Source organism: Saitoella complicata (assembly GCF_001661265.1).
Source record: "Saitoella complicata NRRL Y-17804 unplaced genomic scaffold SAICOscaffold_8, whole genome shotgun sequence".
NCBI lineage: Eukaryota > Fungi > Ascomycota > Saitoellomycetes > Saitoellales > Saitoellaceae > Saitoella > Saitoella complicata.
Genome location: NW_017566999.1, coordinates 67121 through 89599, shown reverse-complemented (window position 1 = coordinate 89599; position 22479 = coordinate 67121). Strand labels below are relative to the sequence as shown.

General features: G+C 52.1%; 9 protein-coding genes across 9 annotated transcripts; 5 read left to right on the top strand and 4 right to left on the bottom strand.

Annotated features, from left to right (window-relative positions):
• Positions 1 to 75: 75 nt before the first annotated feature.
• Positions 76 to 1729, top strand: SAICODRAFT_29809 (uncharacterized protein). Its single transcript, XM_019167505.1, has one exon. It carries the CDS (start codon positions 84 to 86, stop codon positions 1710 to 1712), a length of 1629 nt encoding a protein of 542 aa, XP_019024935.1. The 5' UTR covers positions 76 to 83; the 3' UTR covers positions 1713 to 1729.
• A 251-nt stretch (positions 1730 to 1980) lies between these two features.
• Positions 1981 to 3801, top strand: SAICODRAFT_55382 (aminopeptidase P; the record flags this gene model as incomplete). The annotated part of the gene is made up of 1 exon (XM_019169371.1): positions 1981 to 3801. One exon carries the CDS (start codon positions 1981 to 1983, stop codon positions 3799 to 3801), a length of 1821 nt encoding a protein of 606 aa, XP_019024934.1.
• A 628-nt stretch (positions 3802 to 4429) lies between these two features.
• SAICODRAFT_44599 (uncharacterized protein) lies at positions 4430 to 4710 on the bottom strand (the record flags this gene model as incomplete). The annotated part of the gene is made up of 2 exons (XM_019168787.1): positions 4430 to 4476; positions 4533 to 4710. Coding segments are annotated over 2 exons (225 nt in total), but the record flags the coding sequence as incomplete, so codon positions are not given.
• A 1027-nt stretch (positions 4711 to 5737) lies between these two features.
• SAICODRAFT_217677 (uncharacterized protein) lies at positions 5738 to 6427 on the top strand. Its single transcript, XM_019166466.1, has one exon. It carries the CDS (start codon positions 5908 to 5910, stop codon positions 6259 to 6261), a length of 354 nt encoding a protein of 117 aa, XP_019024932.1. The 5' UTR covers positions 5738 to 5907; the 3' UTR covers positions 6262 to 6427.
• Positions 6428 to 6541: 114 nt separating this feature from the next.
• On the bottom strand, positions 6542 to 7887 carry SAICODRAFT_18392 (mitochondrial carrier protein LEU5; the record flags this gene model as incomplete). Its single annotated transcript, XM_019165947.1, has 2 exons — positions 6542 to 7617; positions 7675 to 7887. 2 exons carry the CDS (start codon positions 7885 to 7887, stop codon positions 6595 to 6597), a joined length of 1236 nt encoding a protein of 411 aa, XP_019024931.1. The 3' UTR covers positions 6542 to 6594.
• A 184-nt stretch (positions 7888 to 8071) lies between these two features.
• SAICODRAFT_217706 (kinase-like protein) lies at positions 8072 to 11127 on the bottom strand. Its single transcript, XM_019166467.1, has 3 exons — positions 10852 to 11127; positions 10545 to 10795; positions 8072 to 10494 (listed from the first exon to the last, which is right to left on the bottom strand). The coding sequence occupies exons 1-3, from the start codon at positions 10931 to 10933 to the stop codon at positions 8116 to 8118; spliced, it is 2712 nt and encodes a 903-aa protein (XP_019024930.1). The 5' UTR covers positions 10934 to 11127; the 3' UTR covers positions 8072 to 8115.
• A 455-nt stretch (positions 11128 to 11582) lies between these two features.
• SAICODRAFT_29807 (sugar transporter) lies at positions 11583 to 13813 on the top strand. Its single transcript, XM_019167504.1, has one exon. It carries the CDS (start codon positions 11777 to 11779, stop codon positions 13661 to 13663), a length of 1887 nt encoding a protein of 628 aa, XP_019024929.1. The 5' UTR covers positions 11583 to 11776; the 3' UTR covers positions 13664 to 13813.
• Positions 13814 to 13853: 40 nt separating this feature from the next.
• Positions 13854 to 15816, bottom strand: SAICODRAFT_70522 (uncharacterized protein; the record flags this gene model as incomplete). Its single annotated transcript, XM_019170582.1, has 1 exon — positions 13854 to 15816. The coding sequence occupies one exon, from the start codon at positions 15814 to 15816 to the stop codon at positions 13927 to 13929; it is 1890 nt and encodes a 629-aa protein (XP_019024928.1). The 3' UTR covers positions 13854 to 13926.
• Positions 15817 to 17424: 1608 nt separating this feature from the next.
• Positions 17425 to 22048, top strand: SAICODRAFT_70521 (uncharacterized protein; the record flags this gene model as incomplete). Its single annotated transcript, XM_019170581.1, has 7 exons — positions 17425 to 17457; positions 17510 to 19671; positions 19720 to 19915; positions 19952 to 20054; positions 20164 to 20342; positions 20384 to 20487; positions 20542 to 22048. The coding sequence occupies 7 exons, from the start codon at positions 17425 to 17427 to the stop codon at positions 21911 to 21913; spliced, it is 4149 nt and encodes a 1382-aa protein (XP_019024927.1). The 3' UTR covers positions 21914 to 22048.
• Between the last annotated feature and the right edge of the window lie 431 nt (positions 22049 to 22479).

Here is a 22479-nt window from a genome sequence, read left to right as displayed (position 1 = left end):
ATCGATGCACATACGGGACAGCAGCAACACGCTCCACCAGTCCTCGGCACCCCTCTGTTTCGACCCATTAATCATCAGCTGTAATGGACAACGCTGTTATGGCTACGGACGAGACCGGTCGTCCCTTCATCATTGTGAGGGATCCCGGCATGAAGCAGCGTATTCACGGCACCGAAGCCATCAAGTCGCATATTCTTGCCGCGAAGACGGTCACCAACATCATCAGAACATCCTTGGGTCCTCGAGGCTTGGACAAGATTCTCATTTCGCCTGATGGTGATATCACCGTGACCAATGACGGCGCGACGATTTTGGGGCAGATGGAGGTTGAGCACCAGATTGCTAAGCTTTTGGTTCAGCTGTCAAAATCACAAGATGACGAGATTGGTGATGGTACTACTGGTGTTGTTGTCCTTGCTGGTGCGCTTCTTGAGCAGGCTGAGGACCTTATTGACAAGGGTATCCACCCCATCCGTATCGCTGACGGTTTCGATCGCGCTTGCAAAGTTGCCGTGGAGCATCTTGAGAAGGTGTCTGATGTCGTTCCCTTCTCAAAAGAAGACACGTCAAATTTGTTGAAGACCGCCAAGACCTGTTTGGGCAGCAAGATCGTCTCGAAGGCACACACTCAGTTTTCTCAGATTGCCGTTGATGCGGTACTCTCGGTTGCCGATTTGGAGCGCAAGGATGTTGACTTCGAGCTTATCAAGGTTGACGGAAAGGTTGGAGGATCTCTCGAGGACACTACCCTTGTCAAGGGTGTTGTTATCGACAAGGACATGTCTCACCCGCAGATGCCCCGTGAGGTCAAGGACGCCAAGATTGCTATTCTTACCTGTGCATTTGAGCCCCCGAAGCCTAAGACCAAGCACAAGCTCGATATCACCAACGTCGATGAATACAAGCTGCTACAGAACTACGAGAGGGAGAAGTTCCAGGAGATGATTAAGCAGGTGAAGGACACGGGCGCGAACTTGGTTATCTGCCAATGGGGTTTCGATGATGAGGCAAACCACCTGTTACTGCAAAACGAGCTTCCTGCTGTAAGATGGGTTGGAGGGCCAGAAATCGAGTTGATTGCTATCGCTACCAACGGCCGTATCGTTCCTCGTTTCCAGGACCTTTCCGCAGAGAAGCTCGGATCAGCAGGTACTGTCCGGGAGCTTTCTTTCGGTACTACACGGGATCGTATGCTCGTCATTGAGGACTGCGCAAACACTCGTGCCGTCACCATCTTTGTGCGTGGTTCCAACAAGATGATTATTGACGAGGCCAAGCGCGCCCTCCATGATGCTATCTGTGTCGTCCGCAACTTGATCAAGGATAACCGTGTTGTTTACGGTGGTGGTGCCGCTGAGATCGCATGTTCGCTTGCCGTCGCAGACGCTGCTGACAAGATTCCCGGAATCGAGCAGTATGCTATGCGCGCTTTCGCGAACGCCTTGGACGCGACTCCCTTGGCCTTGGCAGAGAACTCTGGTCTGGCACCAATTGAGACTCTGACAAGTGTCAAGTCACGACAGGTGAAGGAGGGTAACTTCAGGTTGGGTGTGGACTGTATGCAGAAGGGAAGCAACGATATGCGCGAGAACTTTGTTATTGATCCTCTGATCGGAAAGAGACAGCAGTTCTTGTTGGCGACCCAATTATGTAGGATGGTTTTGAAGGTGAACGATGTTATCATCACGGGTACGGAAGAGGCTCAATACTAGAGCGGTACGAGCAAGGATCTTGACTAGACAATTATAAAACTTTCATTGACACCGAATACTACCTGAATTTGTCTCTCCATCCAGATCCTCATAGACGTCGGCCGGTTGCTGCTTGTAGCCGACAACCTGCATTTGCTGCAACTGACGTCAACCCTGCTCGTAACTCTCTGCCATTGAACAGCGATAGATGCTCCGAGCTTTGACACGATCCCTGAGCACATTCAAACCAAATAACTTTACAAACGCCATTACAACTGGCAAGCGCAACATGGCTGCCGCTGCTAAACTTTCCGCTTTGCGGGATCGCATGAAGGCATCAGACGTCGACGTCTACGTCGTCCCTTCCGAGGATGCACATCAGTCAGAGTACATCGCCGACTGCGATGCAAGACGCGCATACATCTCCGGTTTCAATGGATCTGCTGGCTGTGCCGTCATCACTACTGACAAGGCCGCTCTGTTCACTGACGGTCGTTACTTTAACCAGGCTGGGAAGCAGCTTGACTTGAAGCACTGGACGTTGATGAAAGTAGGATTGCCTGATGTGCCAACATGGACTGAATGGGTTCTGCAACAGGCTGAAGCTGGAAAGAAGCGGGTTGGAATCGATGCTAGTCTGTTGACTGCAACCGAAGCGAAGCAATTGATGGAGAAGTTGCAGACCAAGGCTGCCAAGCTTATCGGGATGAACAACAACCTTGTGGATGAGGTTTGGGGTGACGAAAGGCCAAAGCGCCCTGCACAACCTGTCTTCCCTCAGCCTTACAAGTACTCTGGCCAGGACTTTTCGGAGAAGATTGCGATGATCAGGAAAGAGTTGGAGGCAAAGAAGGCGTCCGGATCCGTCGTCTCTATGCTGGACGAGATTGCATGGCTCTTCAACCTCCGTGGTGATGATATTCCTTTCAATCCTGTCTTCTTCTCCTTTGCCATGATTACCCCTACTCAAGTCACCCTCTACATCGACGAGAGCAAGCTAACCGAGGAAGGGAAGGCTCAGTTGGGTGAAGATGTTATCGTCCGTCCTTATGATGCTATCTTTTCTGATTGCTCTGTTCTTTCTGACTCTCTGAAATCGGATGGAAAGATCCTCATAACGAACAAGACGTCGTGGGCGCTCGCCAAGGCTCTTGGTGAGAAGAAATGCGAAGAAGTCAAGTCTTGCATCGCTGATGCCAAGGCGGTCAAGAACGCTACAGAACTTGAGGGGATGAGACAGTGCCACATCCGGGACGGAGCTGCCTTGATCGAATACTTTGCGTGGTTGGAGGAGGTCCTTCATAGTGGCAAGGAAATCGACGAAGTTGAGGCGGCCGACTACCTTGAGGAGTGTCGCAAGAAGAAGGAGCACTTTGCTGGACTGTCTTTCCCTACAATCAGCTCAACTGGACCGAACGGAGCTATCATCCATTACCAGCCGGAGAAGGGCTCGTGCGCGGTGATCGACCCCAAGGCTGTCTACCTCTGCGACTCTGGTGCTCAATACAAGGACGGAACTACCGACGTCACACGTACCCTGCATTTCGGATCTCCTAGCCTAACCGAGAAGAGAAATTACACACTGGTCTTGAAGGGGCACATCGCCATTGCACGAGCAGTCTTCCCAAAGGGCACTACTGGATACATCCTCGATATCCTTGCAAGACAGTTCTTGTGGAGAGACGGCCTGAACTACTTGCACGGAACCGGCCACGGTGTCGGATCTTATCTGAACGTGCACGAGGGTCCTCCGGGCATCGGAACTCGTATCTCGTTTAACGAGACTGCGTTGGCGCCCGGTATGGTCCTCTCCAACGAGCCTGGATACTACGAAGACGGTCAGTACGGTATTCGTATCGAGAACTTGGTTACTGTTAAGGAAGTCGAGACTCCAAACAAATTCGGTGGCAAGCCGTACTACGGCTTCGAGACCATCACCCTTGTCCCGATGGCGAGAAGCCTTATCGATGTCAGCATGCTTGACTGCAGTGAGATTGAATGGCTGAACGAGTACCACAAGGAGGTGTTCAATAAGATGAAAATCTTTTTTGATGAGGAGGACAGGACATACCGATGGTTGGAGCGGGAGACACGGTCGTTTGACCAGTGATAGACGAGGGCATCTACGTTACTTGTTCCCAGGAGTTTTCACACGCCTTTTCTATAATTTGCCAAGCAATATGATACCATCATGATAAACAACAACGTGAACAAAAAAAGCAATAAGGAAGCGAGACATATCCTCTAACCCGACCTTTACCAAAGAAAGGAACCCAACCATTAACTTTCATACACACGACAGAATCACAAGTAGAGTGTTCTTACCCATTCCCAAACTCCAATACAAAAATTTCAACAATGCTTCACTACCTAGCGTCGTCACCGTGGGTCCTCTCGTCATCGTGCTTCACAGGCTGAGCAACAGCCGGGTGCGTCGCGTAAGGGGCACCGTAAGCCTGGTGCTGAGTGCTGTACAAGCTCGGCACACCGACTGGCTGCGCGTAGTGAGTAGCATACGCGTTCGCTGGGTAAGCGTAGGGGTTGGCAAAGGTATTGCCATTGACCATTCCACCGTGCTGCTGCATGCCAGAGAGATGAGAGACAGCAGCAGCGGCACCGGTCTGAGCGTACCCCGGAGCAGAGGGAGAGTTGTATGCGATAGCTGCCGAAGGTGTGTGAGGATTGATGTAATAATAGCCGACGTTGGTATGCTCACCGTTTTCACGCTTCTTCGCTTCCTCCTCCTTCTTGCGCTGACGCCATGCCTTACGGATTTCCTTGAACTCTGTAGTGAAACGGGTTAGCACACATCTATGATCACATAGCATACAGTAGGATTACCATCCGGCGTTCTCTTGGCACCGTGACCCTGCATGCTGACGTGGGCGTTCAAGTGGTTGAGGGTACCGTAGGCTTTTTCACAGCCCTGGTACCCACACTTGTACAGACGTTCGATTTCGTCGTAACGTCTTCGGGGACGCTTCTGCTGAGTAGCACCGGGGAGGGAAACGAAGGAGTAGACATGGGGTTGCTGGGGCTGTTGGGGTGCAACACCGTTTTGGGATCCTGGTGGACCTGAGCCATAATTCGCGCGAGGGTCGTAATGAGGGTCGGAAGACTTACGGGAAGTAGCGCCTGATTGATCGGGCGTTGGGAGTCCTTGACCTCCAGGGAGCAAAACTGGCTGCGCAACAGTTTGCGGGGAACCGTACGCGTTCGCCTGGGCCGCGTGAGGCCAATTGGGCCATTGAGCGGCAAAGTTGCGCTCAGCCGTGCCGTTCTGGTCGTAGAGGGAGCGCTGGAACGCGTACGCGTCGGGAGTCGCGGTCTGATGCATGGACGAGAGTTCGGGTGTATGCGTCGCGCTGTATCCAAGGTGGCTGCCGGCGATGACCTGCTGAGGGGTGGTCGCGCCGCTGTACTGAGGATAGTGGAAACCTACTTGTTCTGCTTGACGGTGAGTAGGAAGACCTCCGGGAACAGTGGTTGGCGACGCGTGAGCGGAGTTGGCACGGGAGATGTTGTTGGAGTTGGCGGCAGAGTGATGCGCGCTGTAAGGATCAGGTGAGGCCGTCTTCGAAGCCATAGAGTGCATGGGACCTAAAGCGCGAGAGAGTGAAGGGAGGGACTCGTCGTGATCGTTGTCCTGGGCGTTGTGGTGGGAGTGAGCTGCAGCTGATCCAGGAGGCGCGTAGGTGTCAGCCGATTGTCCGTAATTGGAGCCGGCAGGGTCGTATTGGTAACGCGACGGCCAGTGGCCAGAGGCGTTGTCGTGAGTAGCAGCAGTTCCGTTCGAAGTACCAGGAGCAGACGCGCCGTTGCTATATGCTGAAGCAGGGCGTGAGTAGTCGTAGGCGTTCGACTGGTCGTTGCTCATGGTCTAGCGGGAGGACGAGAGAAGGGAGTCGCGTAAAGAACTGGACGAGGAAGACAGACGAACGGAGGAGCTCAAGAGGACTGTCAAGCTATCACTATTCTTCTGATCGTACTCGAGGAGCTCTTGGAGGTTGGATGACGCGCCGTAGACTTTTTAGCGTTCGGGACGACTTGGTGTAGGAGATGGTCTTGTTGAGTTGCAGGGGGGCGGCAGCGCAGTCAAGTCGTGAGTGTACCCTGAGAATGTGCGAAAATTTACCGCGTCAGCCAGTCAGAATACACGGGGTGCGGTCGGTGCGTGGCTGCTTACCCTGATCGAGCGACGTCAACGGTGGATTATATGACCTCTCCTACGAATTATAAGTCTCGTTCTCCGGCAGTTCGCAGGCAACGTTGTTCGCGCTCCACTTACTGGACTTCGTTTCGCACTCGTTTCGCACTTGTTCGCCCTTTTAGCGGAAAATTTCAACGAGTGGCGCAGTGTCCGCAATCCCGACGTGCTGAGACGATGGCCATTCTTGAACGTTTGCATTGCTTGGTGTTCGGCAGTCTACTTCAGTCCGCCTTCAATCATATCTGGCGTGGCACTTTCGGTGATGACGTGGACGGTCTCGTCGATACCGCAGAAGGGCAGCTCCGACCTCGAGCGCGAGCACTGTTGCAGCCCATGGCCATTGAGAGAACTCTTCGATGAGAGGGAGAGGACTGCGTTTCTACGAGCTTGTAACGAAGACACTCTTCTAATTTTCGAGCTTGTCTCGATCTAAGCTTAAGCTGAACCTTATCCTTAGTGATCTGTGTTGCAGTAGTTCGCAAGGCCACACTGCCCGCTACCGTACAAGTCCAAGTCCAAGTTCCACCCAAGTGGGGCACCAAGACCATCGTAAGCACCTAAACAGACCATCACGCATTTAACGGCCGCCCGCGATCTCTTGAAGAAATGGTCTATTCAGTCTTGGTATCATTCATCCTATCGTACACTGCGCTTTCCTTCAACTCGCCCGGACTTTTAAGATGTATGCCGCCCTTAGATATCCAACGCCAACTTCATCCGCTCGTACACGAAGAAACTGCAACTAACCATAGGAATAACCTTGACGTACCCAATGCTCAACCCGATAAAGAATCCTCTCATTCCCTTTGCTTGCCATATCGTTCTCGCCGTCTCTGAGAATCCGATTACTCGGCCGTCACCGACTGCTCCGCCCACTTGCATGCGTCTGCGGATGACCTCGAGTGGGTAAGATGCTGTTTGTGACAGCATACCCGCCAACCCACCTGCTGTCAGCTCCGCCCACACCGTGAGTGGCGGTCTCCGTCGCCGCGGAGAGTCGGCCGGGAGATCATCCCGCAATGGCAGCACCGTATACTGGCACAAATTTGGCGACCGGAAAACGTCCCCTATCATATCATGCGTCCAGAACGAAACTCCAGCATACGGTAGCATGCCCGCAATCGTCGGTGCAAAGCCCCGGTAAAAGTTGGCAATACCCGTCAATGGTCTCGTTACAGGTACCACCGCAGTCTCCGCCTTTGCGGCCTGCGCAAGTTCAGCCTGTACGATCGTCTCTCCCGCCGGGTGCAACGTAGTCCCCGCAACAGCCCCACCCTTCCTCTTCGGCAATATCGAAAAGTGATCCCGCTCATGGTAAATCTCCCGACATATCCGCGAAAAACTCGTCGGATGATCAGCCCTCGTCTCAAACGCGAGCCGTACACGAATAACCTCCAAAGGGTACGTAAACAACACACTCGTCACACCGGCCATGGATCCAGCCATGAACCTTCTCCAACCGATCTCGTGTTCCCGTTTTCGGATGAGGACGGCTCGGAATTGTTCGTAGGCTACGAATTTGATGGCTGCGTAAGGAAAAATCCGGAGGAGTGTTGCGCTGTGGCCTTGGAATAGGCCGAGGATTCCATTTTGCTTGTACAGTGCTCCTGCTGCTTCGAAGACGCCTGTCCACCGACCAGTATACCGCTGAAAATCGGGATTGGACGTCTGGTACAGAATCTTGACTCGATCCAGAGGTGCAATCAGTGTTTTTGCCTGCCCAACAATTAGTCAGCATGTCAACTGAGCCAACTCCGAGGATTATACGCTTACCGCACACCCCGCCAACCCTCCAGCCAACCCACTCCGCAAGACATAATCCAAACTAGCAGTATCATGCCTCTTCCTCACCACCGGCTTCCTCGGCGTTATGGCCTCCTCGTCGGTCGGACACACCGGCGGTGCTCCCTCTTGTCGCTTGGGAATTGCTATTGATCGCTGTATTGGCGGAGAAGGTAAAACTTCATCATGATGCGGCATAGGCATCTACCGCAGCTTGAATGCGATTGTCGTAAGCAATATGGCGGGGTGTATGCTGGTCAATTGGTCTACCGTCGAGGGTATATGCTCCCTTCAATGGCCCTCTTGTGTCGTCAATTCCGTTTCGGCAGTTTCTGCGCCTCACCTGCGGGGTTATATGTGATCGCCACACTAGCCATTCCTCCGGCCAAACCTGTACACTCGTAGGAATCTTGAAGTCTTTGTATAAGAATGCTAGTAAACTCCCTGCGACAAAAACTGGAACTGATCATACAACCTCGACCACACACTATTCGCCGACTTCGTAACCAATCCCTCCACGAAATCATCAACTTCCGCCTCCGACAAATGCAACACAAACCTCTGTCTCAATGCAGCACTCGTCGCTGGTCCATTGATACATGCCATATGCGAATTCCTCTGCATCATCTCGACCATGCTAACGAAATCATCTGCGCGCTTTCGTAATGCTTTGAATGCGCTCTTCATGCACTGTACAAACTTTTTGTAGGCATCGCTTGTGGGGCCTTCGAGTATGTCGATGTATTCTTGGGTGAATTTGAATGGGGCGGCTTCGAAGCCGACGTTGCCTGGTGAGCTTCCGAGCATGAAACCGAAATCGATGTGAATGACGTGACCTTCGTTGTCGCATAGGATATTGCCGTTATGTCGGTCTTTGAGTTGGAGGATGTAGCTGATGACAGAGTACGCCGCAAGACTCTTCAAGAACGCATCCTGCGCAGCGACATACGTCTCCGTCCCCGGCTCCCCAAACGTCTTGACATAATGATCCTTCAAGGAAATAACCTTACCTGGCTGTGTCGCAGCCGCAACCGTCGCAAGCGTCTTCTTAATTGAATGAACACTGATCGCATTCGTCACCGTCTCGATCAACCCGCCATCATTCCCAGTCACCATGATCCGCATCTTCCGTACCCATGCGTCCACCTTTGCATCCTGCCAAATCCTCTGACATGCTTCAATCAACTGACACGCGAACGCTTCCTGTCGTAAATCCGCTCCAGTCTTGACAATAACACTGAACACATCCCAGTTAGGTAGGTGTCCATACGGACTCGCAGCCCTAATCCTCTCCTTCTTCTTTGTCCAGTCTTCACCGAAAAGAGCGGCACTTGGGTCTTCCTTCGTGATTTGCTTGGCGACGCCGGCACCACCTTGTTTGTTCAGATCGTTCTCGAGTCGACCACCATCCGCAACGACGAGTGATGCTTCCATACCCTCGGGAAAGAGACTCTCCATCTCGGCTACGATCTTGGCTTTGATAGCTGCTGTCTCCGCTTTAGGTCTTTTGCCTCCACCCGCATCAAGTTGTGAAAGCATTGTGGCAGCAGCTCTCATCCGCGTCGCTATCGATGATAGATTCATGGCATCCGCCGGTCGATCATCACTAAGCGCGTACGTCCCAAGAGATGCCCGACTCAGCGACGTCGTTGACGACTTGGCCGACACAGGATCAAAAATGTCTGCAGCAGAATACGACCGATCCCGAGATGGTCCACCACTCAACACATTCCTAAACATCGCCTCACGCGCAGCTTCAGTCTGGTGTAACGGCGAAATTCCTATATCCCCGTAATCGGATTCAATAGGCTCGTTGCTCACCTCCATCACAGATGTATCAACCGCGGACTTCAAGAGATCGTCATCATTCAACTGTGACAAATCAAATAACCTCCGTCGATTTTGTCCGCCGTTCTGCATGATCTTTTGTACCTCTTTTCTGTTCTTCGCCGAGCTCCCATCGAAATCCATGTCTTCTTCCAGTACTTCGACCGTGATCAGGAACGGTACACGTTCAGCACTATTCAACACCGTTGCTTCGGCAGGATTAATCCGGACGACTCGATGATGCACAGGCGACGCCGGCGTTGCACTGCACATACACGGAATGCAAACCATCGCTGGCAGGTCCGTGTTAATCAAAGCCAACTCTGTCCGCAGTGCACTCAATCTAGCAGATTTGGGTACGGGCACCAGCTTGGCAGAGATGTTCTGCAAGGCGAGGAGGAGTTGGTTCTCAGACCGGAAATACTCGGAGTAGAGGATGCCTTCGAAATGGGCTTGGTTTTTCTTGTGGTTTGATAATGATGTCGAGGATGACGATCGCATGGAGGCATACGACAAGCTGCGGTTGACGTTAGGGGAAGACGAAGATGCAGCTGCATGGCGCAATGGCGGCCGTAGCGATGACCATGGTTTTCTTGGTGAAGAAAAGTCGAGTTCGTCCCCAACAATCGGTGAATGCGCCCGACTTGACGGAGACGACATCCTCGCCGGTGCAGTCGGCGCATGCTGTATCTGCGTGATCCTATCTTCACCCCACGGTGTCGTGTCCCTAGCCTGCATCATGGCGGGTGGTCCACCCAAACCAGGTAACACTGGCATACCGACCGCTCCCATCATAAGCCCGGCGAGGAAAGATGCGGGTAGCGGGTGTTCCTTGATCTTCTCCTTCTTGGTTGAAGTCGGTGGTGCGGCATCTCGGAACACGATCGTCTGAACTGTATTGAATATTCTTCGGCACCGTCGGAAAGATGGGGTATTAGGCATCAACGCCAGATCAATAAGATGCGCTTGCAACAACCAAAACGTCTGTTCATTCGATCAGCATACATCCGCACCAAACCCCCTGTACTACGCACCGACAACGCGAAATGCACGGACCGCTCACACAGATCAACGATAAAGTCCTCCAAAGCATGAATATCCGCATCCTCCGAGATCAACAGATGACACAACTGCGGAAGAAAGAACTCGATCTCCTCATTATTGAAGCCTCGTAAGCGAGTACAGAGGTAGTATGCGATACCCGGGCTCGTCGCATAGCGGGACAGATAGGCAACGCAGAGGAATGAGTTGAAGTGAGTGCTTTGGAAGAAGCGGAGGAGGAGAGCTGGTGGAGTGTTAGCATTGATCCTGTCCTTTAAAAGGGGGAGTGTGTTGGCTTGCCTGAGCTCATGGCATCTCCTCGTCTCGTCTCTGTTGACGTCTTCCGCTTTCGACGCAGACAACCACGGCCGTACGCCGCCATGCAGGTGGGCCGCTTCAGTCACCCGTTGCAGTTCACGTGCACGCGTCGACTTGGTTCCCCACCCCCACCCTCAATTGCAACCTCCTCCGCCCGCGGTTAACCTAAGCGCAACCCCAGCCCGAGTTAAACGCCATAAGCGCAACCCCAGCCAGCCCGAGTTAAGCGCCGACCTCGATGATGTCGGTGGATGACTTCCTCCATCCCCCTCTCTCATTTCTCTTCAGATCTTACGATTACCCCACAGTTGTTGATCCCAGTTAACGACAGCTGATCTCATCTCCCAACTTTATACACTCACAGATCCTTGTCGCTTGAGTTGTCAATGTGCGGGCGGCAAGTTTGGGAGATGATCGGCGAGTTTGAACTTGGCGGTTAAAGGTTGTTCCCCATGCCCGACACGCTAAGTGAACCCGTGGATCCCCTCTCTCATTTCTCTTCAGATTTGACCTGGGACGAGTGTGTTGTTGGGGTGAATGCTGTTGTTGTCACTCTCCTCCTCTTTACTTTTCTTTCTCTCCGCTTTCTCTCCTCTTTACTTCTCTTCCGCTTCCTCTCCGCTTTCACTTTCTCTTTCTCTTTCTCTTTCTCTTTCGCTTTCGCTTTCGCTTTCACGTTTCTAGGTTCAGCGCTTGCGGATCCCGCGCCTATACCCAGACAGCCACATCCGGAGAAAGTTTACTGAAACGACAGACCACTGTAACATCCAACCCCAAGCCTTACCCCATCCATGCTCCTCCCCATGGGGATGTAGCCAGTAGCTTAATCTTAAGTTCTCTATATAAACCCTCCTCCCTCCCTCCCACCTTCCTCCTCAGATCACTCGTCAAGAGAATCATTCTCAGTATGGACTACAACGGCAAAGCGATCGCCGAACACCACGAAGGTGCGGTGCCAACAACCGAACAAACCCACGTCAACCTCAACTCCAATGTCTCCGGCAAGATCGCAAACCCCCTCGCCGGAATCCCCAAGGCCGAACTCCTCCGCCAAGTCGAGCGTTTCGCCGAAGAGCAAAACATGACCGACATCGCACCCCTCCTTCAAAAGGGTGCCCTCGTCGCACAGAACCCGCCCGCGTTCGAGGAGATTGCGGAGTTGGAGGAGTTTGAGCGTGAGGCGTTGAGGAATGAGACGTTGCACAAGTGGAGGCAGCCGAGGGCGTTGTATTATACGATTGTGATGTGTTCGTTGGGCGCCGCTGTTCAGGGGTGGGATCAGACTGGTAGTAATGGTGCGAACTTGTCTTTCCCTAAAGAGTTTGGGATTGCTGCACCCGTCGGATCGCCCAACCACGACCGCGACAACTGGATCGTTGGTCTCGTCAATGCCGCTCCTTATATCGCTTCTGCTTTCTGTGGTTGTTGGTTGAGTGACCCTCTCAACTTCTACTTTGGTCGTCGCGGAACAATCTTCTTCTCCGCTATCTTCTGTTTGTTGTCGGTCATCGGATGTGCATTCACCCAAAACTGGGTCGAACTCTTCATCTGTCGTCTCCTCCTCGGTATCGGTATGGGCTCCAAGGCTTCCACCGTCCCCATCTTCGCCGCTGAGAATTCCCCCGCTGCTATCCGTGGTGGATTGGTCATGTCATGGCAAATGTGGACGGCTTTCGGTATCTTCCTCGGATTCTGCGCAAACCTCGCTCTCTACTCCGTTGGACCCCTCGCTTGGCGTTTGGAGTTGGGATCTGCGTTCCTTCCTGCGCTTCCGCTCGCTATCGGTGTATACTTTTGCCCAGAGTCGCCTCGTTGGTACATGAAGAAGAACAGATACCGCGAGGCCTTCAAGTCTCTCTGCAGGCTCCGCAACACCGAGCTCCAGGCCGCTCGTGATCTGTACTACATCCACGTCCAGCTTATCGAGGAGCAGGCTATCATCGGAAAGTCGAACTACGTCACCCGCTTTATCCAGCTCTTCACCATCCCGCGTGTTCGTCGCGCGACTCTCGCTTCGTTCACGGTCATGATTGCGCAACAGATGTGCGGTATCAACATCATCGCTTTCTACTCCTCCACTATCTTCGTCGAGGCTGGTGCGTCGTCCAAGAGCGCTCTTCTTGCGTCTTGGGGTTTCGGATTGGTCAACTTCCTCTTTGCCATCCCCGCCATCCGTACCATCGATTCGTTCGGTCGTCGTTCCCTCCTCCTCTTCACTTTCCCTCAGATGGCCTGGACTCTCTTGGCCGCCGGTCTCTGCTTTCTCATCCCCGGCTCGAGCGCCGCCCACCTCGGTCTCGTCGCCTTGTTCATCTTCTTGTTCGCCGCGTTCTACTCCCCTGGAGAGGGACCCGTCCCATTCACCTACTCAGCCGAAGTCTTCCCCTTGTCTCACCGTGAAGTCGGTATGTCCTGGGCTGTCTCGACTTGTTTGTTCTGGGCGGCCGTCTTGTCCCTTACTTTCCCACGCATGCTTTCCGCGTTCGGCACCACCGGAAGTTTCATCTTCTACGCCGGCCTGAACGTCTGTGCTTTCTGCCTCATTTTCTGTTTCGTTCCGGAGACTAAGCAGCGCACCCTCGAGGAACTCGACTACGTCTTTGCCGTTCCCACTGGCAAGCACGTCCACTACCAGTTCACTAAGGCTTTGCCCTACTTCATCCGTCGCTGGGTCTTTTTTGACAAGAGTGCACAGCTTGAGCCTCTTTACCACTTTGATGCTACGCTTGCGACGAACCAGGACAAGGCTCGTGAGGAGTACGAGCTGGAGTCCCGTACCACTGGAAAATATTAAAACTCAGGGTTCTGGCTTTGGACTGGTACGCGTATAATGAAGCTCAAGATTGATATGTTGTTGGTTGGGACGGGTTAGTTGGATAATTTTTGGAAATCTTTGGATGCGAAAGGTGTTAGTTTGTACGTTATTGCTACTGTAGTCTGCGTTAATATGATATTGTTATTGTCACACATTTTCACTGTTCGCTCACAAAACATGACGAAGTTTAGGAGAATCTCGTTATATTCACTCCGGGTATACATGGTATCTCCTCAAACTCCTCACTCTTCATCATCGACAGCATCATGCCCAGCGCCTGAGAACCAATCCAGTCGTAACAGCAATCGGTCCGTCAGTCCCATATCCATCATAGCTTCCCATTCTTCCTCCTCGGTACCCACGCCGTTCGCAACCATACCCGCAGATTCCAGCTCACCCACGAACTCCGAACATTCCTTTTTGAACCTCCCAAGTGCCTCGATATCTTCGACACCGTCTTCCTCGGACCAATGCACGACTCGTCCAGACAAGATCTCGCACTTGACATGGATCGACCGCAAAAGTTCTTGTGCACGCGGCATATGACCGAAGAATGCTCTGTTGAGCCTTCGCAGATATTTGGTGTGTCGCAGGCGAACAGTCTCTGGATCACTTTGCTCCTCAATATTGATGAACTCGTCATAAAGCGGGTTGATCACGTCGTATTGCATCCACCCCCAGACTTCGCGCCAGAAGAAGGTTGCGTGCGCTATCAGGCCCCAGACAGCGAGTGGGACGTGTGTGCGTACCCGTCGTTGTTCATAGAGAGCTTGCAGACGGCGCAGTGTTTGTACGATAGAGGCGAGAAAGGAGAACAAGGATCCGTAGATTACAATGTCCGATGTAGTGAGGAACAGAGAGAGGGGAAATGGGGGACGCAAGGTCAAGCTTGCTGGATGTCCAATCAAGAAGTCTGAGAATGAGGTCGAAGACGGGTCGATGTTGAGAACCTCCAGGGAAAGATGCTCCTCCAGGTTCACCGCTCGAGCACCTGATGGCATCTCGATATCTGCGTCGGATGCATCAACACCTTCGTCCTCCTCAATCTCATCATCATCATCAAGACCCGCTCTCATAGCAACCATCGCCCTCTTCAGTACGGCACTTACTTCACCTTGCCGGATGACACCGTTTCCCATACCCCTTAATCTTCTCTTCTTGAACTTCTCACATTCATCCATCAGAGCTACCATGAATTTGCCATCTCCCAAAAGCATGAACTTCCGTAGAAACCCAATTGCGGAGATGATGGTTCGTGAAGGGAGGAGACGTCGGAGCAGGCGATTGGATATGGATGCTCGCACTGCCGCAATCGTCGAGTCGATGGTTGACGGCTGTATCGAAGGTTCAATCGCTCGCAGGAGCGCAGAGTGCGCATGCAGGATCTCCGAACCCGAGTTTGTCAGATGCGATGATGTCCGCACCAAGGCGAACCCTATGAACAGTACTGAATCCGCAGTGTCCTTTGACAAGAACCACGGAATCAACTTCTCATCAGCGGCGTACCTCTCTTCAAGATCCTGCTTCTCGTCTTCCTTCACAAATAAATCTCGAGAACCCAGGTTGGAGACTTTCCCATAAAGCACCCACGTCATCAAAAACTTCAGCCAGACCTGCTCAGCAACCACCAAAAACTTATTGCTCAACTGCCGCAGTTCAGGGAACCCTGTTCTGGTATCTCCCTTGAGACGATTCAACACTTCCACCCCAGTTCGTTCCGGAAGGCTGATGAATGTCGCCAATTCCTCAACATATGCAAGTATTCTATCCCACCCCGAAAACCATGTCGCAAGCTTTGCCAAGGGTACAATATCATACCCGCCCACCAATTCGACATCCCGGCTAAGAATCGCTTTCTCACAATCCACCACTCTTTGCTGAAACAGCTTCAGTTGACCATCAATCGCGGACGCTACCGCGCGAACAATCGTACTGGGATGTGACGAAATAGACGATTTGATGGCATCTCGTGTCCGTCGATGGAGATGTGCGAGGTGCGCAAGGGAGTTGAGCAGGGCACGTTCGGAAGGGTGAACGTTCGGGAACGTAGGGCTGAGTGTAGTTGTGGTTGGTGTCTCGATGAAGATGGAGGATGAATGGCAATTCAGAACGAGAAGGAGTTCGTGGAGCATGTCCGCATCGAAGTTTGACCGAGGAGCGATTTCAGAGCGTCGCAGTGTAACGTTGACAGTAGACGCGTCGAGGCACGTGACGATAACAATGAGGTCGCGTCTGGAGAACTTCGGCAGATGGACAGAGAGCAAGGGAGAAGCACGGGATACGATTGAACGAAGCAGGAATAAGTGAAAAAGAATTCAAATTATCATTATCATTAGGGGAGCACAAGCAGATCACGTAGGAGTCCTACAGGCGCACCGACAAGTCAGCACGCCGTCCCTTGCAAAGAAACGCATTGCACGTTGCATCCGGAGAGCCCGAGATCAGCAGCCTGTCTTTACCCTCCCAAACCACCGACGATCCACCGCCACTGCCCCTCAAGACGATTGACAATGGGTAGACGGAAAGTCATTCCTCGACCTGGCATGACACCTGCGTCATCTCTTTCCCACTCCGACCTATCCGCGCTGCACCACCGAAATGGCCGGGACGGAGGAAGATTGGAGGGTAATCGGGACGAACACGGAAGAGTGGGTTTGATTGTCGTAGAATGGATTGACTAGTTGTCATCACATAACGAGGCTCGTCCGCGATACAACGAGCGATACAAGGAAGAATGTACCTTGAAAGAACTTTTTGCACATCGTTAGCACTGGCCAACAAAATGTAAGATAGCGAAGCCTCGCGATGACAAGCCTGACTGCGAAGAATGGTTCGGTCAGACAATTTGAGTTTCTTTGGTATGGGGTATCTTCAGCTTGTGTTACAGAAGCAGAACTGATAGTTAAGTTTATCATCAAGTAAACCATTCTTCGCGTCGGCTGTTCATGTTAAGACTTTGCGGAGAAGAGTAGACTCACGTTCACGATTGGTCGGAAAAGTCAAGAAGTCACAGGGACACTATCTTGACATGCCGTTAGCCGCTGCTGCGTAAGGCAGACGACATCCGTTGAAATCGCAGAAGCCGAAAACGAGATGCTCAGTTGGTAGTGCATGTTTTCGAAGGCACACGAATGGTTCGCCGCGAAAGGTATGGATAACTCTCATCAAGGCGACACATTCCCGGCTTTGCGATTCAAGAATGGATAATTGGTAACGAACCTGAACAACAGACGGATTAGCACTGTGTCACAACAACAAGCAAAAAGAGGCATCGCGAGTCGATCGAGAACGAAGATCAGAAACGAAGAATTCCTAAAGGTTTAAAACCAAGTGGTCCGCATGGTATCGCTCGGACAAAGTTTTCATCAACTCGGCGTCACCTCGATCGCAACTCAAGCTTCTGTTTCTTACCTTGTATTATTAGGTAGGTATATACAGGATAAGCATTGTTGGGTGGAGTTGCAAGAGAAGAGCCGCTTTGGAGGAAACTTGCGAAATTTATTCTGCCAGCGAAAACGTCAGCCACCAAGTCGCACGCTAACATCCACCCAGAGAGAGAGAGAGATAGAGAGAGACAGGCTATCTATAACTTGGAATGCCATTGAAGGCGGACTTTTGCCTTTCAGCTCGCAAGGGATCTGCCGTCATCGGAATCGAGAGGCGACCCCGTGACTTCACATGGGCACATGCAGCCGCTGCAGCCGATACACCGTCGCGGTAACAGGTCGGTCGTAGAAGACATGACATCCTCCAACATTGATCTGTACCTAATCGTGAGTTGTCAGCTTGATCTTGCAGCAATTCCACTTACAAACAATCGAATAGTCCCTTCTCGACGAACCATACGAGCAGGAGTTACTACGAAACCCATATTCCCTGAAATCATGGCAGCGATACATCAACCACAAATCACGAGCGCCGCTGCCTGAACGAGTCTTCGTCTACGAGCGCGCATGTCTCGATCTGCCAGGCTCATACAAGCTGTGGAAGGAATATCTGGAGTTACGTGTGCGACACCTGAGCGCCATCAATCCTGCGCGATATGCCGATGAATTCGAGAAGGTCAATGATGCGTTCGAAAAGTCGCTGGTGTTGTTGAACAAGATGCCGAGGATTTGGGAAATGTATTTGGAGTTCTTGATGTCACAGCCTCTCATCACGCGGACGCGACGTACATTCGACAAGGCTCTGCGGGCACTGCCGTTGACGCAGCACGAGAGGATCTGGAAGATGTATCTACCATGGGCGAAGAGTGCGGGTGGGGAGACTGCGATGCGGGTATGGAAGCGATACATGCAGATTGCGCCGGAGCAAGTGGAGTCCTACATCGACGTGCTCATCGAAAACGAGTACTTTGGCTTGGCGGCAAAGGAGTATCTCAAGGTTTTGAATAACACCAAGTTTAGGTCGTTGGAGGGTAAGTCGCATTTCCAGCTGTGGACCGAAATGTGCGATATTCTTGTACATCACCCAAGGTCTATCCCTGCCGAGATCAATGTCGAGAAGATCATCCGTTCGGGTATTCAGAAGTTTACTGATCAGCGTGGAAAGTTGTGGACGTCGCTGGCCACCTATTTCATCTCGCTCGGTGACTTTGAGCGGGCACGGGATATCTTTGAGGAGGGCATCACCACTGTCATCACTGTTAGGGATTTCACGCAAGTGTTCGATGCATACGCAGAATACGAAGAGTCTTTGATCGCGGAGAAGATGCAAGATGCTGAAGAAGGAAACACGACACCTGAAGATGACCTCGATCTCGACATCCGGATGGCGAGGTTCGAGCAGCTCATGGATCGTCGTCCATTCTTGGTGAACGACGTTCTGCTGCGACAAAACCCTCATAATACAGAGGAATGGCAGAAGCGCGTAAGTCTATGGGCTAATAACCCAGAGATGGTGGTCAAGACATACACCGACGCGTTAGCTACCATCCACCATAAGAAAGCGACCGGAAAACTCGCGCAAATATGGGTCAACTTTGCGAAGTTCTACGAGGAGGGAGGACGGATGACTGAGGCACGGCAAATTCTGGAGAAGTCTACGAACGTCACATACAAAACTGTAAATGAGCTTGCTGATATCTGGATTGAGTGGGCAGAGATGGAGCTAAGGCAGGATGAGGCTGACAGGGCGTTCGCAGTAATGAAGAAGGCTACAGAAGGACCGCGGAAGTCGACCGTTGACTTCAACGACGACACTCTGACACCACAGGCAAGATTGCACAAATGCATGAAGTTGTGGTCCTTCTACGTGGATCTCGAGGAGGGTTTGGGAACGGTGGAGACCACAAAGGCTGTATACGATCGCATTATGGAACTGCGCATTGCGACGGCCCAGATTATTGTCAACTATGCGAACTTCTTGGAGGAGAACGAGTACTTTGAGGAGAGCTTCAAGGTTTACGAGAGAGGTGTGGATGTATTCACATACCCCATCGCCTTCGAACTGTGGAACCTCTATCTTTCCAAGTTCATCAAACGATATGGCGGAACGCAACTGGAGCGTGCTCGTGATCTCTTCGAGCAAGCATTAGAGAACTGCCCGCCGAAGTTCGCGAAGCCAATCTTCCTCCTGTACGCAGACCTCGAGGAGCAACACGGTCTTGCACGACATGTGATGCGGATCTACGACAGAGCAGCTTCTGCCGTCGCCGAGGAGGACCGCAAAGACATCTACGACCTCTACATCGCCAAATCAGTCTCGCAATTTGGTCTCACCTCCGCCCGTCCCATCTACGAACGTGCCATTGCCGCACTACCAGATGCAGAAGCGAGAGACATGGCAATTGACTTTGCCGATATGGAACGGAGATTGGGCGAGATTGACCGTGCGAGAGTTATTTTGGCGCATGCAAGTCAGTTCTGTGATCCCCGGACGCAGCCTTCGTTTTGGCAGAAGTGGCATGATTTCGAAGTCAAGCATGGGAATGAGGATACGTTTAAGGAAATGTTGCGGATTAAGAGGACGGTGCAGGCACAATACAAGTAAGCCACTCACCCACTTGCTCATGGAGTTTACTAACAGATCTGTAGTACCGACATCAACTATATTGCAGCTACTGCAGCAACTGGGACTTCTCCCACAGAAAGAGAAGACGCTATGGCGGCGTTGGAGAGAGAGGCACAGGCGCCAGTGGGATTCGTCGCTTCGTCTACTGGGCCCGTTGGCGGGACGTTGAAGCGGAAGGCTGAGGATGAGGGGCCTGAGACGACGGATGCGCCGGCGAATGTGGATGAGATTATGATGGACGATGACGATATCTAGAGATCAAATTCGCAGAATGACAGACTCTGTACCATCATGTTGCCCTTCCGCACCGGTACAAACCCGACACCCGGTACACTCCCGGAAGGGTTCTATGGCCGAGGTACAATGAAATTCAAATGTAAATTCCATAGTAATCCGAGTTGAGATAGCAGGGTGATTTGGAGAGGATGACCTAATGTCGCACTCTGATTGGTGACTCGGCATAGTAGGCGCGTCGGTGGTATCGATAACGAACCTTAAGCATTCACCTCCCCGAAGCAGAGCTCTGGAGCGTAACCGTTCATACTTGGCCCTTGGCAGGAGGAATGCTCTGCTAACCTCCACCGTATACCATACTTGCAGAGATCAACAACCAGATCGGACACGTACGCTACTTCAGGTCAACGTCGTATGTCGACTCATCCGCATAACGAAGCTGCACCGTCGCAGTCTCTTCAGTCGACTGCTTCTGCTGGTGCATCTCCGGCTCCCAGTCATGCGGTAGCAGCATCCTCAGACGGCAGTATTCCGCATGTTGCCGGACAAGTGTGCAGGTATGCCAAGGTGTCGCACTGTTATTGTTGGCATATACTTACGTATTTCCTTAGCAACTGTGGAACTACACAAACACCTCTATGGAGAAGATCACCGGAGGGCGCAACGATCTGTAACGCGTGTGGATTGTACTACAAGTCACGAAACGCCATTCGTCCAGTGCACCTGAAACGGCCAGCACCTACTACCACCCCACCAGTTGTACCGCCACCAACAGCATCAGGGTGTGCGGGAACATGCCCTGGAGACGGGCACTGTAACGGTACGGGTGGAGCACGAGGGTGCAGTGGATGTCCGGCGTTCAATAACCGTGTCGCAAAAGCAGCTCAAGCCGCAGCAGCGGCCGCGGCGGCCGCTGCCACAGCAGCAGTTGGACAAGGGAATAATCCTACAGGAGTGAAACCACCTGATCCGGATCCAGCATCACTCATAATGGCATGCCAAAATTGCGGTACCACAACAACTCCTCTCTGGCGAAGAGATGAAGGCGGCAATACTATTTGTAACGCTTGTGGATTATATTACAAATTACACGGTGTACATCGTCCAGTAACGATGAAGAAAGCTACCATCAAGCGTCGGAAGCGCGTCGTGCCGCCCGCCACCGGAGGTGCCAGCGAAGCCGGAACACCCATGGCAAGATCAGGATCCTTTTCGTCAAAGCAGTCTCCCATGGCACATCATGTATCGGCTAACCAGCTTCAGCATGCTGGATCATTGTCAGGCAAGAGTGATACAGATGGTAGCGAAGATGGAGAGGTCGATGTGCGAGGAAATGACGCAAAGCGTCAAAAGTTGAGCCTACCACTCCCACATCCAAGTTTTGGAGCAGACTCGGGGAGATCGCCTCAACCGATTGATTTCACAGCTGCGTATTCCAGACAGCCCGATGCTCCTCTTCATCAGGGACCTCCGCCTTCATCTCACCCGAGAGATGCGAGTGTGTCACGAACGCTACCTCCACTCAACTTTTACGCGGAAGCTGTGCCGTTGCCCAGGAGGAACCAAAGCGAGGGCAATCAGTCAAAAGTTCAGAGCATCAGGTCACTGTTGAACCCATCAGCGGCAGCAGCGACTCCTCAAGGACAAATGACTCCACAGCCGCAACATCCAGCACCGATGGGTACGCCTTCCCCAGTAGCGCATTCTCATCTTCATGCCATGTCTCGCTCACCGAATGGTCTTCTCCCTCCTGGTATGCTACCATCGCTTACCAAACCTCCGGGCCCTGATCACATCGTTGCAGACTTTAGCATCCCACCGGGTATCGAAAACGACCCCGTGCAACTGGAAGCATACCTAGTGGCGAAGAGAGACGAAGCGTATCACGAGTATCAGGACTATCAGAGTAGGATGAAGAGGGCGCAGATATATTTGGATGTCTACTCGGCGAGGTTAGATAGGTTTCGTCGGGAGCAGAGATAGTGAGCAGTGCGGAATTGAGATGGCTCACTGATTGTACGTTCGTATGGGATGGTTTTGGAGTCTTCCTGAATAATATGGTAGTAACGATATTGATTTCTGGTTAAACAGGTTAAGGCTAGGCAGATAGATGGTAGTATGACCAAATGGTCAATTGATTTAGCAACTGAGAAATTTCCAACTCAATCGTAATTTCATGGTGCACGATACGCTGACAGTCTGATTCTCCTTGCCCGTTCTCAGTAGTTATAGATTCAGTACATCTACACATGTACTAGCGCTTTGGACGAGCGCCTGGCTTGTCGAAGTTCTCACGCAATAGGATGCTTCATGAACTACCGCTGAGTGCAGACTAGTTTTCAGTAGGCGCGCTTGCGAGGGAAAAATGACTGATTTCCAGGAAATCAAAGAGATCTTCATGGAAAAGGAGTTAGAGGACGAGCAAAATGTAGCGTATTATGGGGACAATGTAGCCCTATCTGATCTGTTACCCTCAAGGTCCATGATTGTGTTTTGGGAGAGTGATGAAGGAAAAGGTAGTTCGATAAACGTCGTGCATAACCTCGCAT

Excerpts from the sequence above, each read along its gene's own strand:
- SAICODRAFT_29809 (XM_019167505.1), top strand. The coding sequence starts at position 84 with ATGGACAACGCTGTTATGGCTACGGACGAGACCGGTCGTCCCTTCATC.
- SAICODRAFT_217677 (XM_019166466.1), top strand. The coding sequence starts at position 5,908 with ATGACCTCTCCTACGAATTATAAGTCTCGTTCTCCGGCAGTTCGCAGG.
- SAICODRAFT_217706 (XM_019166467.1), bottom strand. The coding sequence starts at position 10,933 with ATGGCGGCGTACGGCCGTGGTTGTCTGCGTCGAAAGCGGAAGACGTCA. Across the intron at positions 10,796-10,851 it reads AGGAGATGCCATGAGCTCAG|CTCTCCTCCTCCGCTTCTTC; the intron begins GCAAGCCAACAC and ends ACACTCCACCAG. Across the intron at positions 10,495-10,544 it reads CCGTGCATTTCGCGTTGTCG|ACGTTTTGGTTGTTGCAAGC; the intron begins GTGCGTAGTACA and ends TCGAATGAACAG.
- SAICODRAFT_29807 (XM_019167504.1), top strand. The coding sequence starts at position 11,777 with ATGGACTACAACGGCAAAGCGATCGCCGAACACCACGAAGGTGCGGTG.